We start from the raw sequence: 14,494 nt of genomic DNA, 5'->3' as shown, positions 1-14,494 counted from the left end.
TACACAAATACATCTCTAATAATCTTCATATAGTTCATCGAGCCGTTCTATCTTCATGGCCAAGTTTTCATCAATTGTATGCACCTTGTGCATTAACTTTTCTGTCTCCATAGTCTGAAATGTTCATAAATAATCAACAAAAGCAGGAATTATATAGATCTGATCATAAAAACACAGTATTCATTACTTAAGGCATGTAAGACGCTCTGTATGATGGGTAGTTTATATTACCATACATACATACATACATATCTGTCACGCCCGTCTCCCATTAGGGTAGGCAGAAACAATGGAACGCCAAATGCTTCGATTCAAACAAACCTTTTTCGCTTCTTCCACATTCATCAATCTTTATATTACCCTAGTAGTATAACCATTTTATTTTAATATATAATTTTTCACAATCAGTGTTCATAGGCACTTGGGACCTGCTCGATTTGCACATATTGCTGCACCACATTTTTCACCCTCTGCCCCCAGGAAATACTGACAGACGGACATATTAACAGGAACAACTACAGTGATTTCATGTCTCTGGCCAGAGGCGAAGGAGTGAATTGTCAAACAGCAATAAGTGATTTATGTACTATTACAAAACAGGTTATTAATCTGCACACTCAAAAAGAGTCCGAGGCCATATCAAGTGCTCTGATTCTACTCAGGTCAGCTGTCAAAGGACCTACCACTCAGAGATAACCACATTCATTATAAAAATGGAACATTAATAACTTACCATTGCCATAATATGATCAAGCCTCTTGCTCTTTAAGTAAATAGTTTTGATAAATAAGAGGAAATAGATATAGAGAGCGAGCACCAGCAGCAGAGCACCTGCTTTCATCTTAAATGACCAGTAAGAAAACATTTTGCTCTGAAAATTATAGTACTTTAATTATAAAATATTATTATTTTGTTGTTAGTATTAAGTTTAGGTTTAGGGAAAAATTTAGGACTCTAAAATAAGTGCCTGTAAGATTCAATAAATAAAAGATGCAATTTACATGCAGAATAGGTATGTCTCTACAGACTGTGATCTTACAAAGATATCTAATGATTACAAACCTCTTCTACACTAAACATTTTAAAATATGCTGCTTTTGACAATCAAAAATTTTCCATTATAAATAATATATAGGAAGTCTAAACTGAAATTATATCTGTGGTCAGATTAAAATATTGTTATAGGCATACATTGATGACATCTATAGTAGGTATGCACTGTAATTATGTATAATCCAACTAATACAAATGCCATAAAACTTACATATTCCTATAAGTTATTTTCTAATGATAAGAAGTTTAAATTATATAATTATGTATTACTTACTGGTTTAACTAAAACCTCTGGTGCCTGTGTAGTAGTCGCAAGTCGAGACATTCAGATTATGTGCAACTAGTAGTTGTTTATGTCAATAAAGTTAGAAGCGTACAAGAAAGCTTTTATTTTTTGTTAAAGTAAATTTCGTACCTATTGAATAACAAGAAATATAATTATAGTAATTAAATATTATTTATTATTGTGTCTAAATTACGTATTAATTCCATTTAACAGTCAAATTATGCATGCATTTGGTTTCTTGTAGTTTAGTTAGCAATGTTTACACTTCACTAAGCACACATGCTGATGTTTTAGACAAAGATTTATTATATTACAAAATACACAGTTACATATTCTCTTGTCTAAATAATAGTCATACTAACTATTTAACTATAGTGATTTATGGAGAATTCGAGTCACAAAAATTGCATTGACACGAAGACGTCGATATTGATCGTTTTGTTAAGAAGAGTACGTAAATAGGTACTTAAAAATGTCCCTAAGGTACCTATGTAAACACTCCGTTTTGTTTTGATTGATTGTTTTTGACAATTTATTCTGACTGGACTGCTGACAACTAATGTGAGTGACAACCTTGATATAGAATAGCCTACGTATATGGTTCCTTTTACTCGCTTTAATTGCAAATGACGGCATTTTTCTTAATTAACGCAATTGTGATTACGAAGGAACCATGCTACATAATACTAAATATTTTTGACAATACAATTACCTAACAATTGTTCAAGAAGAGTCAAGATTTTCGGATGTAGTATGCTGTCATCAATACGCCAACCCCACAGAATACTATACTAACCTTTGTAATCTGTGACTATTACTTATCTTTGCTTAAGACATAGTCTCTTTATTCTGTGTATCATAGTCTCTGTAATCTGTGATGTACTCTTTGCATACTAGGTATTTATTTTATTTCGTTTAGGTTATGTTATGCTACTCATAAAATTACTTTCTTCTTAAATTCAAACAGGATTATTGGTATAATGGCGACAAATTACGCAAAATATTCTCAATTAATAAATGCATCTACAAATTACGCTCGGCGCATGAAGCGACTTTCTAACAGAATCTTCGGGGAAGTGGCGATTCCAACTAACCCTAAGTCTATGAAGGTAGTGAAGATATTCTCCGAGAGGCCATTGCATACCAACGAGGAGATCATCCATTACTACCCGAAACATGTCGAGACCCATGCCTTGATACTTAAACTGCGGGACTATGGTTTGTTCCGTGATGAGCACCAGGACTTTAAAGATGAAATGAAGAGGCTCCGAGAGTTGAGAGGAAAAGTTAAAGTATGGAAACGGCACTTGGAAGAGAAAAAGGAATAGATTGTTATTTTTAGATTAGTGTTCTATTAGTAGATATTGTAAATAAATTATTAAATTAAGGTTTAATGTAGTTACTTTGAATTGCTCTGCAGACATTCCCCCAGGTGCACATTGGCTTATAAAAGCGTATACATACTGTCCAACCTGTCTTATAGCTAAAATCTCTGCTCCTTTTTGGAGTGGGTATGGCCTGCCCACCCCCTGAATACGCTTATGCAACCACCCGAGATAAAGGAAACAAAATGTACTATATTTAATTTTGTACATAAGCAGTCATAAAGTAATATTTTTGTTAAATAGTCATTAGAACTTTTTCTGTTTTGACAAAATAACTACAGCCCTGGTAGAGCTATAATAAAAAAATCACCAAATACTAGTGTTCCACCATCAGCTGCTAGGAGGGATATAGCCTACTGGTAGTGAGCAAACAAGATAGAATGGTTTTTTCAAGATTTTTTCTTGGTATAACATTTAACTTAGGTTCCCTTCCAACATCCTAGGGATGAAAGGAGTGCCGACTACACAGACAGAGCGATTGTTAGGTATAAAGACTTGTTACTGACATAATATATAGAAATAATTCTATTATTTAAAATCATTGATGACGCAATCAACATTAACATTTAAGTACATATTAAACGGTTCAGTTTCCTCTCGAATTATTGATGTACAACTAATAGCTGGCAAGACTGATCCGTGTCTTGAATTGTATAAGGTTTGTGATGACACCAGCACCACAGTAATTCAATTGGAAAAATAAATACAGTACAAACTAAATAGATCCTTCATTAAAATTTACACTGTCAAAGTTCTAATTTTGTTTATGACATACAAATTTGCATCAATTTTTTAACAAACATTTATACTTTGATGCAAGTAGAAAGGCTTAAACTGTGTCTCTTGGGGATGCGTATGTTCCCATATATTTACAGACAGTAACATATCATGTTAATAATATAAAACATACAAACAGGCAACTCATCACTTGTCTGTCTGCCTGTCAAATTTTTGCACCGTAAATGTCCCTTATAAAGGAAGGAAGGATGGTATATACAAAATTATTTTGAATTTGCAAAAAGGAGACTGTACAAAAGTCGATTGCTTGGGTACCTCTGTCCCATTCGTGTTTCAACCGTGAAGCAGTTGTGTTTGCATGGCTGTGTTTCGGTTTGAAGGGTGGGATATGGCGTGAATTTACTGGGTACAGAGGAATAACACCTGAGTCCTCAGGAATGGCAACACACGGGGGGTATCATGGGCGAAACAGTATGTGGTATTTTATAGTTCCTCACTAAGAGGTGTGAAATAGCAAATTAAAACATATGAAAAAATAGCCATCATTTATTTGATTAAAAAATCTTTCGTCAGGAAATAAATTGCTACATAAAATATTTTAACAAGAAATGCCTCAATTGCTTTACAATATTATTGTTGTGTGAGGTGTGTAGCTCGAGATCGCGCCAACCGCTCACAAAACGGCCGTAGGACGCCTACACGACGCTATCGGTCCACTATTAACATTACTCAGTACAAGATCCCAATTAAAATTGTCGACACATTTCTTAGGCGTAGTGGCGTTCAACACGGGCGTACGACGTCAAATCTTAATATTAAAGTCTTAAACAAATATTTCCGCAGACGGGAAAGCGAAACGAACCGTGCCCCCAGTGTCGAGCACTCTAGGCCGCAAACAACATTGAGATACATTACAAACCATAATTAAAATAAATTACATATTATTATTTATTATTACACATAATTATCGCATCAAATTATTACTAGGTGTGTTTTGTGAGCTCTGGGCAATCATAGCTGCTCTGTTGCGGCAAAGTAACACAGTTATGGTACAAACGATGTGACCTCTGCGGCGTCGACCGCGCCCGCCTGCACCGCGCAGCTGCGGCAGGCGGGCGGGCGGGCCGCTCGCGCCCACTGATCCACCGCGCGTATTTTTACAGCGTAACTTACGGGTCTATTGTGCAAAAACAAACGAACAGCGCCAAGTTCGCGGATTACACTCGGACAGGGACGAGCCGGGGCCGTCCGGGTCGCATCTCGCGCCGATCCCTACATACTGCAAGCGGAGCGTACTCCAGTAGAAAACTTGACAGAGTTACATATAAATTTGAACTACTAGTTAGAAGGAAATAAGGGAAAGAAAGATTTATTTCATATCACTTGCTAGACTACCATCACATGTGACGCAAACATTGTAGAAAAGAATAGTTGTGGAAGGGACAGTGTTCACTTGTGTGTGATGAAGATGTGGGTCGGCGGCGCTGGCCCGGCGGCGGCCCGCGGCTTCTCGACAATACTGGCTATACTCGATATCTTTACGCGAATATACATGTTCGCGATGGAGATCCACTTAAAACTATCGCACCGGCAGCGGGAGGGGAGAGTGGCGGCGGCGGCGGCGGCGGCGGCTGCGGCGGCGGCGGCAGCGGCGGCGGCGCCGGCCTCCTCTCGCCGCGGATTAAAGCTCGCACTCACTATAACAAGATGGCGGCCGCCGAGCCCGAGCCCGAGCCCGAGCCCGAGCCGCGGCGGCGCTCAGTCACACGCATGCAATGATCAGGACTAGGGCCGGCCGGCGCGGCGCGGCTAGATGTAGTCGTTGAAGTCGTCGATGGCGATGCGCTGCGCGAGGTCAGGCGGGCCGTATGGCTGCACGGCGCGCGCGGCCGCGAGCCGGTCGTCGAGGAGGCGGCCCCGCAGCCGCTTGATGATGCGCAGCCGCTCTAGCGAGTTGGACGCGTACGGCGCCCCGCCCACGTTCAGCGACCGCGAGATCTGCGCCGCCAGCTGCACACATACACACACACACATTAATCGATTTGATAATTGTACTGTAATAAGATACACATATGTAGATTTGGAATCGCGGAGGGTAGAGGGGCGCAAGATACTAACGGAGTCGCGCCATGAAAAAAGATTGAAAAACACTGCACTATTGGACACTTCATGATAAAATTGTTGAGGAACGATTTCTGAATTAAAATGTCAGGTGGCGCCACGCAATATTAATATATATATCTCCATGTTTTACATTAAAATATATTTTAACCATAATAAAAATTTGATTCCACGGTTTGCATATGACAATAGTATATAAAATACTATACTGTAAACAGTGTACTAACGGAGCAATGTAGCGCGATCTGGCGGGCGAGCAGCGCCACGTTCTGGTCGGAGATGCACTGCGTTTCGAGGTGCGGCAGGAACTTGGTGCGGATCACCTCGTCCTTGGTCTTCACCAGCACGCGGTTCATGCCGTGCTCGTACGGCTCCACCACCACTATGCAGAAGTTGAACTGGCCCTGCAACCGACGCGCCGCACCCTTACTGTTACGTCCACATCATGGGAGCATCGTGGCTCACTGGTATAATACATAGTCAGAACGTTGGTTTCCTATGACAGCAAACGTTGCGCGAACACTCGGCGAACAAATACAAATTTTTTTACACAACTTAGAATAGCAAAACAAGCTGACGGCCCACCTGATGGAAAGTGGTAACCGTCGCCTGTAGACATGAGCAGTACCATGGACATAACAGAGTATACTGTTTCGCACATGATACCCGCCATGCGTTGCTATTCCTGAACACTCAAGTATTATTTCTCTGTACCCTGTAAATTCACTGCCATATCCCACCCTTCAAACCGAAACACAGCCATGCAAACACAACTGCTTCATGGTTGAAACACGAATGGGACAGATACCCAAGCAATCGACTTTTGTACAAAGTCTCCCTCTGGTAGGTCACAAAATTTTTTGTATTGTCACGTAATAGTTGTCACAAAATGTATACGTAACTACATAACCTTAGGTTTTATAGATAGAGCATTGAGTGTCAAAAACGTGTCAAAATTGACATTTGGTTGACACAATTTGACAAATATTGTTTTAAACGTGTCATTTCTTTCAGTGTTGCGAGTAAATTACTTATGGGCGAAAGCACCTAGACACCAGCTTGAACACTTCGACTCAGTGCAACGTCGAACTATGAGAATTGTCGATGATCCTAGGCTAACAAGCGGTATCGAACCCATCCATCATCATTGAGGTTCTAAGGTATGGGGATGAGTTCCATGTGGATGGCGAGCTGTATGGTGGTTGAAAGTGGCTGCGAGCATCATATTCTACAATTCGTCAGAGGACAGTCAGCTGTAGAGTAGCTGCAGTGTGGCAAAGTTTCTCCTAAAACTTGAGGACAGCAATACTTGACGTGGGGCTGGATTTGCGATTTATAAAACATTAATCGTTGATCTGGCTTGAAATATTGTTTTATTAAGTACAACAAGAAATAACACATTTACAAATAATTCAGAGGTAGTAATTAAAAAGTAAGGTGATATAAAGTAACAGGGAAACAAACAACTCCCTTTCACATTTACGGGTATAAAATTAGTATGTATTACTTATACATACTATACGTTAGAGGGCGGTGGTGTGCGCGAGCGGAGCGTTACCTTGATGGTGTGAATGTTGAAGTCTGCGCCGGAGTCGTTGTACACGATGGACACGTAGTCGTTGCCGATGTACTTGCGCTTCTCGTTGCACGTGGGGTCCTTCGCGCACGTCGGCATCGCCGTCGCCACGTGGAACAGCACCTGCGCACACGCACGCACACACACGCGTCACCATATACCTGCCACCAGACAGACAGTGGCGACAGAACACGCCGTTCCATGGGTCACCATTCCAGAGGATTGTGGTGTTGTGGCTTCATCATACCGAGATCGAACACTCGAAATAAAACTCTTTAACACGACACCTAGCACAGCGTCGAAAGCGTTTTTTTTATGGTTCCAATAAATACATTTTAATTTAATTTATATCGAAGTGCGGCAACATCGCAAATATCTGTCAATTATAAAAAACAATGAAATATTTTTCAATGTTTCATATCATCATCATATCGGTCTTTAACTATCCACTGCTGTGCATAAGCTTCGCCTTAAGGGGTTCTGCCAGTAGTTGCCACGTTTAGCAGGCGGATGTGCAACCAGTTAGGCTTTAGAGATGTTTTAAGAGGGACGCTCATCCTTTGCTCTCCTTTAGCCGCCTCTTACAGCAGCCACGGGAAAGGAAGGGGGTGGCCTATTCTATTCCAGGACTACACGGTCGAAGTTAAAAATGAAGTCTTTCATAGTAGACTTGTATGTACAATATTATTTTATGTTTAACGTTGCTACAATAATCGCCACACTTCACAGCCTAAATGGTCGCGTACAGCGAGGTTTCAGAGATGTTTTCTCCCACGAACACTCAGGTTATGGAATGAGCTCCCTGCTGAGATTTTCCCAAGAGACTACAGCATGGGGTTCTTGAAAAAAGGGGGTAAAGAGGTTTCTAACCCTTGGTATTGCAGGCGTTCATAAGCTACGGTAATCATTTACCATTAGGTGGGCCGTATGCTTGATTGCCACCTCAGTGGTATAAAAGAAATCGGAAAGTAAAAATTGTGAATGCTCTTAAGCAGAGGAGATGAGACGGTCCGTGTGTGAGTGGCGTGCACGAGTACTGCACTGGCGGTGCACCTGCATGACGTCGTCGTGCCACACGTAGGTGAAGTGTCCGTCGCGGCCGCCGCGCTCCATGTTGAGGAACAGGTGCGGCTGCTCGTCCGCGCCGCCAGCGCCACCTGCCAGCGGCACCAGCGCCCCCAGCTGCGACAGGAACTCCGCGTACCTGCCGTACCGACAGATTGTAACATGTGTCGGCTCACCCTACCACCAGATCACGCAAGGACAAGCCACCTAGCACGAGAAACACGAGTGGCACGGAGCTACTTACTCGGGTACACGAATCTGTATTTCTCTTCCCTTTTCAAATATATTTAACAAGTATTAGTCACTGACGTATCTACGTATCTTTAATGCGATCGCATTTTACACGAGAGAAGAAAACTTACCTCACGCTGCCATATTCATTTTTTAATATTAATACTTCGTTGTCTTGTTGTCCGGGGCCCACGTACAGCACTCCCACCTGGGAAATCGGTATGCATTAAATAAGTATACAATAATTTAGAAATAATGCCCATGTACATTAACTGGAACGGCGATTTAAGTCATTTTTAATCGATCTCTACTATTGAAAATAGTCATCATCAAGAAAAAAGATCTAACTGAAAGGTGTTCATGAATTAAGCGCTTTATATCGCTTGATTCCCGACAACCGCAGCCGTACCGACCTTGTATGTCTCGAGCGGCGGCACCAGGTCGAGGTTCTTGATCGTGCGCTCGTGCTGAACGCCTACCACCCGCAGCGGCCGCTCCGCTAACGGGTGTAGGCTCGTCGGCGCCTCGCCTGCCATAACGCGATACGTTCAATACTTGCATTAGCTCATTGACACACTAGTATACGAATGAATTAGCGAGTTTGCTACTAGATGTCACTTTGTAGAATTAATACTTTAAAGACAAGTGTCCCTACGAGCCGACCGACATAGAACAGAAATGTTCTTTTTTAAATTAAAAGCTTCAAAACTTGGATAGAAATAAGACTCTTTGAATATCGAACGACGCGGTCGTAGTTTGTACTGGGAACTGGTATTTGCAGCCGGAAGTGATGAGAAGGGCGGTGACGGTGACCTGGGACGGGCGGCATGATGGGGTAGGTGCTGATGTTGTGGTAGAGCTGCAGGAACACGAAGGAGGGCGTGATGCCGCCGCCGCCGCCGCCCACCGCGCCCGCCGCGCCGCCCGCCGCGCCGCCCGCCGCCGCGCCCGCCCCGCTCCGCAAGCTAGTCCCGTCCCTACAAAAATACAATTTCAAATCGTCACTGGCTCACGAGCCTGCCTGTTGCGCGTGGGTGGCCTTTTTTTTAACGTCTTGAAAGTGCTTTATGCAGACCCATACACCTTGTCGGAGGTGAATGGGTACTGTGGGAATCCCCCCGTAAGGTGGGGGTGTACCCACCAAAAACCAGACGATATAGCCTCGAGATGCCCTATGTCGGAGACATGGGTTCGCTTTCGCACTCACCACACCTCCGACGGCAGCGAGCCGCCCCCTGATGGTAAGAGCAGGTCTCCTCTCTCAAGATAGGGTGGCTGGCGTGCTCACCCTACCACTCGGGGTATATCCCCCGATGCGCGCTGGTGGCTGCATGGCAGGGCGCGTGCTTACCGGCGCCTGGTGGGACTCATGACGGAGATGGTGTGCGAGCGCTTGGAGCGAGACAGCGGCGGCAGGTCGTCGCGGTCGGCGGCGGCGGCGGCGCTGCTGCTGCCGGCGGCGCTGCCGGCGGCGGCGCGCGGCGCGGCCGGCGGCTTGCTGCTGGCCGACACCGTGCTGTCGCTCGCCGTCTGCGGCACAGGCACACACGCACTGCTTACACCACTTCGACACATTTATATATTCATCTCTACAATGAATGCGTCGGTCTAACAACAAGGAATTACATAGAAGGAATGATAAAATAAAAAAACTGTGAATCATATGGTTGTCTCCTTTCTTCTTATGCAAATATAATTAGTAAAAAGAGGACGAAAGATAAATCAGTTGCTATTTTTTTTATTCATATCAGACTAGTGTATAGAAAATGTTTGATATGTCAATTATTTGTCAATGACAAATTTTACATTACTAGATTATATATTCGACACAGTTTATGTAGAAAGTATGCAATGCAAGCAAGTTGTATCTGAATTTGGTAGGATTATATGGCCGTATAACATTTTCTATACACTAGCCTGCTATGAATTGACAATTTTATCACTCCTATGTAATTCTTTGTTCTTAGGCGTCAACCGAACGCAAGATCCGCCTCGTTTTAAACGGCCATCGCAACTTATAAATGTTAGCAACACTGAAGGCATCGACATAAACACCTTGAATGACATTGGCCAGTAATTTCACTGCTGTATGTTACGCTTTAACAGGAACACGGCGCACGAGTACACTGTACACGATGCGGGTTCCTGCTGGCATCGATAATCATCAGGTAAGAGATACCCACACATACTAAAGTTGCTCTTCACGAAACCTATATATTGATTTATGACGTCATATCTCAGTATAAATGAAGTGGCTTTTATCTTAATATAGCTTAATATGACATCAGTATGATCAAAATTTATAACTTTTTATTTATTATAGATGTGTGTATATGTATGTATATATGTATATGTGTGTATATGTAGGTATGTATATATTTTGCATATATAAAAACCGATCAATTGTGTCATTACGCAAATGTGAAAACGATTCATGGCTTAACATAGATATAAATTTGATTATGTATTGACTGTAATTCAACTGTACGTTTTTCAAAAAATAAATATATAAATAAAGAAAAATCAGCGTAAGTACTGATCTAAATTATAATCATTCTCATCCTTTAAGCGTTTGCCATTAATTATAAACGCCATTCCATACCGTATATACCAATCATTAGCAACACTTTATTCAGCCATCACACTTGTCCCAATACGAACATCCACCCCTCCATCCATCCACTCTTTTTGAAAATAAGTATGCAGTAAGAATATTTAATTGTATAATAATATCAATTGTTTATTACTGCTCTCCATCCAAAGGTTGCCTGCAAGAGATCGCTCTTAGCAATATGGCCGCCCATTGTTTTCTCACTGTGGTCATTTCTTGTAATTGTTTGTATCTATAATAAGTTTACTATTGTAATCATTTGGGGGAAACAATAAAGAGTATCTATCTACCATATAGAAGGAACAATCAGTGGCACATACCTTTTGGAGCTGATGATGCGCACCCTCTGACCCTGAACCTGTACAAACACGAATTCAGTTCAGTCACCTCATGTATGATGATGCAGGATAACACAGTTAACGTTACACGTGGCTGATACTGATAGATTAGTGTCAGGACATGACACCTTTATACAAAGTATTTACCAGAGGGAGACCTTGTACAAAAGTCGATTGCTTGGGTACCTCTGTCCCATTCGTGTTTTAACCGTGAAGCAGTTGTGTTTGCATGGCTGTGTTTCGGTTTGAAGGGTGGGATATGACAGTGAATTTACTGGGTACAGAGGAATAACACCTGAGTCCTCAGGAATGGCAACGCATGGGGGGTATCATGGGTGAAACAGTATACTCTGTTATGTCCATGGTACTGCTCATGTGTATAGGCGACGCTTACCACTTTCCATCAGGTGGGCCGTCAGCTTGTTTGCCATTTTAAGTTGTATAAAAAAAAAAATGTATAGCCTTCGGCGAATATCTATTGGTAATTCTGAATTGACTTGCAGTGGATGGGCCCGATACCACCATGGGGTGGATAGTTGCCCTACCGATGAATAGAATAGAATAGAATAGAAAATCATTTATTCAAATAAACTTACATTGAAGCACTTTTGAAAAGTCATTACATTTTTTTTTAATTTACCGCTCGTTCGGAAAGCTGTCTCATCACAAGAAGAACGAGCAAGAAACTTGCGTGATGCTCTTTTAAATAATTTTATTATTATTTTACATTTTTAAGTTATATTGTGTGAATACAAACCACCAATTAGCACTAATTCAATTAAATACTCAAAAAGAAAAAAAAAAAAAAATTGAATACATAACCAACTGGTTAAACAATTAATAAGAGGAAATCAGTCATAGTGATTAGAGCAGACCAGTCCCTACAAGCAGCACCCGTTCACGAGTATGACGGATGAGCCAGCCATCACTGCGCTCGACCATATTTTAGGGAGCCCAATGACCCGGCCCACCACGCCGCCACAAGTCTGGACATTTTAGTGAGCATGACTACTCAAAACACTAGACCACGTCAAAGCTACTCACAATTGCCATCTGATAGTTATAGTATTCACATTTTACATAAGAATGCATGCGGCAATTAAAACAAAAAACCGCTACGCTATCATATTTCTAAAATTAATCAATTAAATCAAGAAAGCAATGAGAAAATAAAATTATAACGTTGTATGCTAATAAACTAATTATTTACTTGATATGTTGTCATCTATGAATTCGTCTATCCTGTAATAGGCTTTCTTACATAAAAATTGTTTAATATAAGATTTGAATTGCCTCTCTGTCAGATTTAATGCAGATTCCGGCAGTTTATTATAAAATCTTATGCAATTACCATAGAATGAATTACTGATTTTGTGCAGACGGCATTTAGGTAAAATAAGCTTATTTATATTGCGTAAGTTTCTACTTGTACAGTCTTTGAGTTTTTTAAAACTCGCTAAGTTCTTCCGTGTATACATAATATTTTCATAAATGTATTGTGAAGTAACTGTGAGGATATTTGAGTCTTTAAAGCACTGACGTAATGACTCTCTTGAACCCATACCATAAATAGAACGTATGGCTCTCTTTTGTAAAACAAATATAGTATTTATATCGGCTGCTTTACCCCACAGCAGTATGCCATAAGACATTATGCTATGGAAATAACTAAAATATACAAGTTTAGCCGTCGCCACGTCTGTTAATTGCCTAATTCTTCTAATTGCATATGCAGCAGAACTGAGTCTACTGGCCAATTTTGAAATATGGGGCCCCCATTGTAATTTCGAGTCCACTGTTATACCTAAAAAAACTGTATCATTAACAAAATTTACTATTTCGTCATTAAGCAATAACTGTGTATTTATTAGTCTTACATTAGGAAGTGTAAATTTTATACACTTTGTTTTGCTGGAATTTAATAATAGGTTATTACATGTAAACCAATTTAATATTGCAGACATAGCACAATTTACATCGTCTAATTGATTACTTTGACGTCCAATTTTAAACACTAACGAAGTATCATCCGCAAACAGCACTATATCTGCAATTTTTTCTACCATAAAGGGAAGGTCATTTATGTAGATTAAAAAGAGAAAGGGGCCTAAGATTGACCCTTGTGGAACGCCCATCTTAATATTAGCTCCCTTAGATTTTACACCGTCAATATCTACAGTTTGAACCCTATCCTCTAAATAAGTTCTCATTAATTTTAGATCATTATCTCTTATACCATAATGTTCGAGCTTGTACAAAAGCGTTTTATGATCCACACAATCAAATGCCTTTGATAGGTCACAAAAAACTCCGAGTGCATCCTGTGACCTCTCCCAAGATTCGAAAATATGTGTCATTAGCGCAACACCTGCGTCAGTGGTAGACTTGCCGGCGGTGAAACCATATTGCTGACTGTGAAGCAGTCCGTTAACCCTGAAGTGATGTAACATTTGATTTAACATTATCTTTTCAAACACCTTACTTAGAACTGGCAAAATAGATATAGGTCTATAGTTCCCTGGCTCAAATTTATCTCCTGATTTAAATAGTGGGATTAATTTGCTAAATTTCATTAAATGTGGAAAAACGCCATTATCAATACATTTATTAAAAATAGTGGCTAGATATGGAGCAACAATATCTATGAAAGAACTAACTACTTTTACAGACATGCCCCAAAGGTCTTCCGTATTTTTTAAATTTAGCTGTTTGAATATTTTTATGATATGAAAGGGGCTAACATGTGAAAATTTAAATCTTAAAGAACAACAACCGATATTAGTCTCTAGTAATTTTTTTGCTCGAGATTGAGATGAGTCCAGAGAAGATGTAATATCAATCGGAATATTAGCAAAAAAATCTTCAAAAATATTAACTACATCTTTTGTTGTTGATATTAATTTATTATCATAATTTAATGTAAATTGATTACAGGCTATTTTAGATCTTCCAGTTTCTTTATTTATAATGCTCCAGATGGTTTTAATTTTGTCAGAAGACTGCTTAATTTGTTTATTAAAATAATTAGACTTAGCCATAATACAAACTTTTTTAAAAATTTTAGAATAATTTTTTACATAAGTGGTGAAT

General features: G+C 40.4%; 2 protein-coding genes across 2 annotated transcripts in view; one reads left to right on the top strand and one right to left on the bottom strand.

Moving 5' to 3' along the window:
- The first annotated feature begins 2,191 nt into the window (after positions 1-2,191).
- Positions 2,192-2,733, top strand: LOC113513099 (28S ribosomal protein S33, mitochondrial). Its single transcript, XM_031909545.2, has one exon. It carries the CDS (start codon positions 2,320-2,322, stop codon positions 2,665-2,667), a length of 348 nt encoding a protein of 115 aa, XP_031765405.1. The 5' UTR covers positions 2,192-2,319; the 3' UTR covers positions 2,668-2,733.
- A 1,261-nt stretch (positions 2,734-3,994) lies between these two features.
- The window catches only part of LOC113510445 (tuberin), a 45,724-nt gene continuing 35,224 nt past the window's right edge, over positions 3,995-14,494 (bottom strand). Inside the window, exons 29-37 of the mRNA XM_052903299.1 lie at positions 11,387-11,424; positions 9,807-9,985; positions 9,269-9,432; positions 8,869-8,984; positions 8,587-8,663; positions 8,213-8,363; positions 7,142-7,282; positions 5,811-5,987; positions 3,995-5,472 (exon numbers count right to left, since the gene is read on the bottom strand). Coding sequence (XP_052759259.1) covers positions 5,272-5,472; positions 5,811-5,987; positions 7,142-7,282; positions 8,213-8,363; positions 8,587-8,663; positions 8,869-8,984; positions 9,269-9,432; positions 9,807-9,985; positions 11,387-11,424 — 1,244 coding nt within the window. The 3' untranslated portion in view covers positions 3,995-5,271. The remainder of the gene's footprint in view (positions 5,473-5,810; positions 5,988-7,141; positions 7,283-8,212; positions 8,364-8,586; positions 8,664-8,868; positions 8,985-9,268; positions 9,433-9,806; positions 9,986-11,386; positions 11,425-14,494) is intronic.

Source organism: Galleria mellonella, unplaced genomic scaffold (genome assembly GCF_026898425.1).
Source record: "Galleria mellonella isolate WM207_F2 unplaced genomic scaffold, CSIRO_AGI_GalMel_v1 utg139, whole genome shotgun sequence".
Lineage (NCBI taxonomy): Eukaryota > Metazoa > Arthropoda > Insecta > Lepidoptera > Pyralidae > Galleria > Galleria mellonella.
This window is presented reverse-complemented; position numbering and strand designations above follow the sequence as displayed.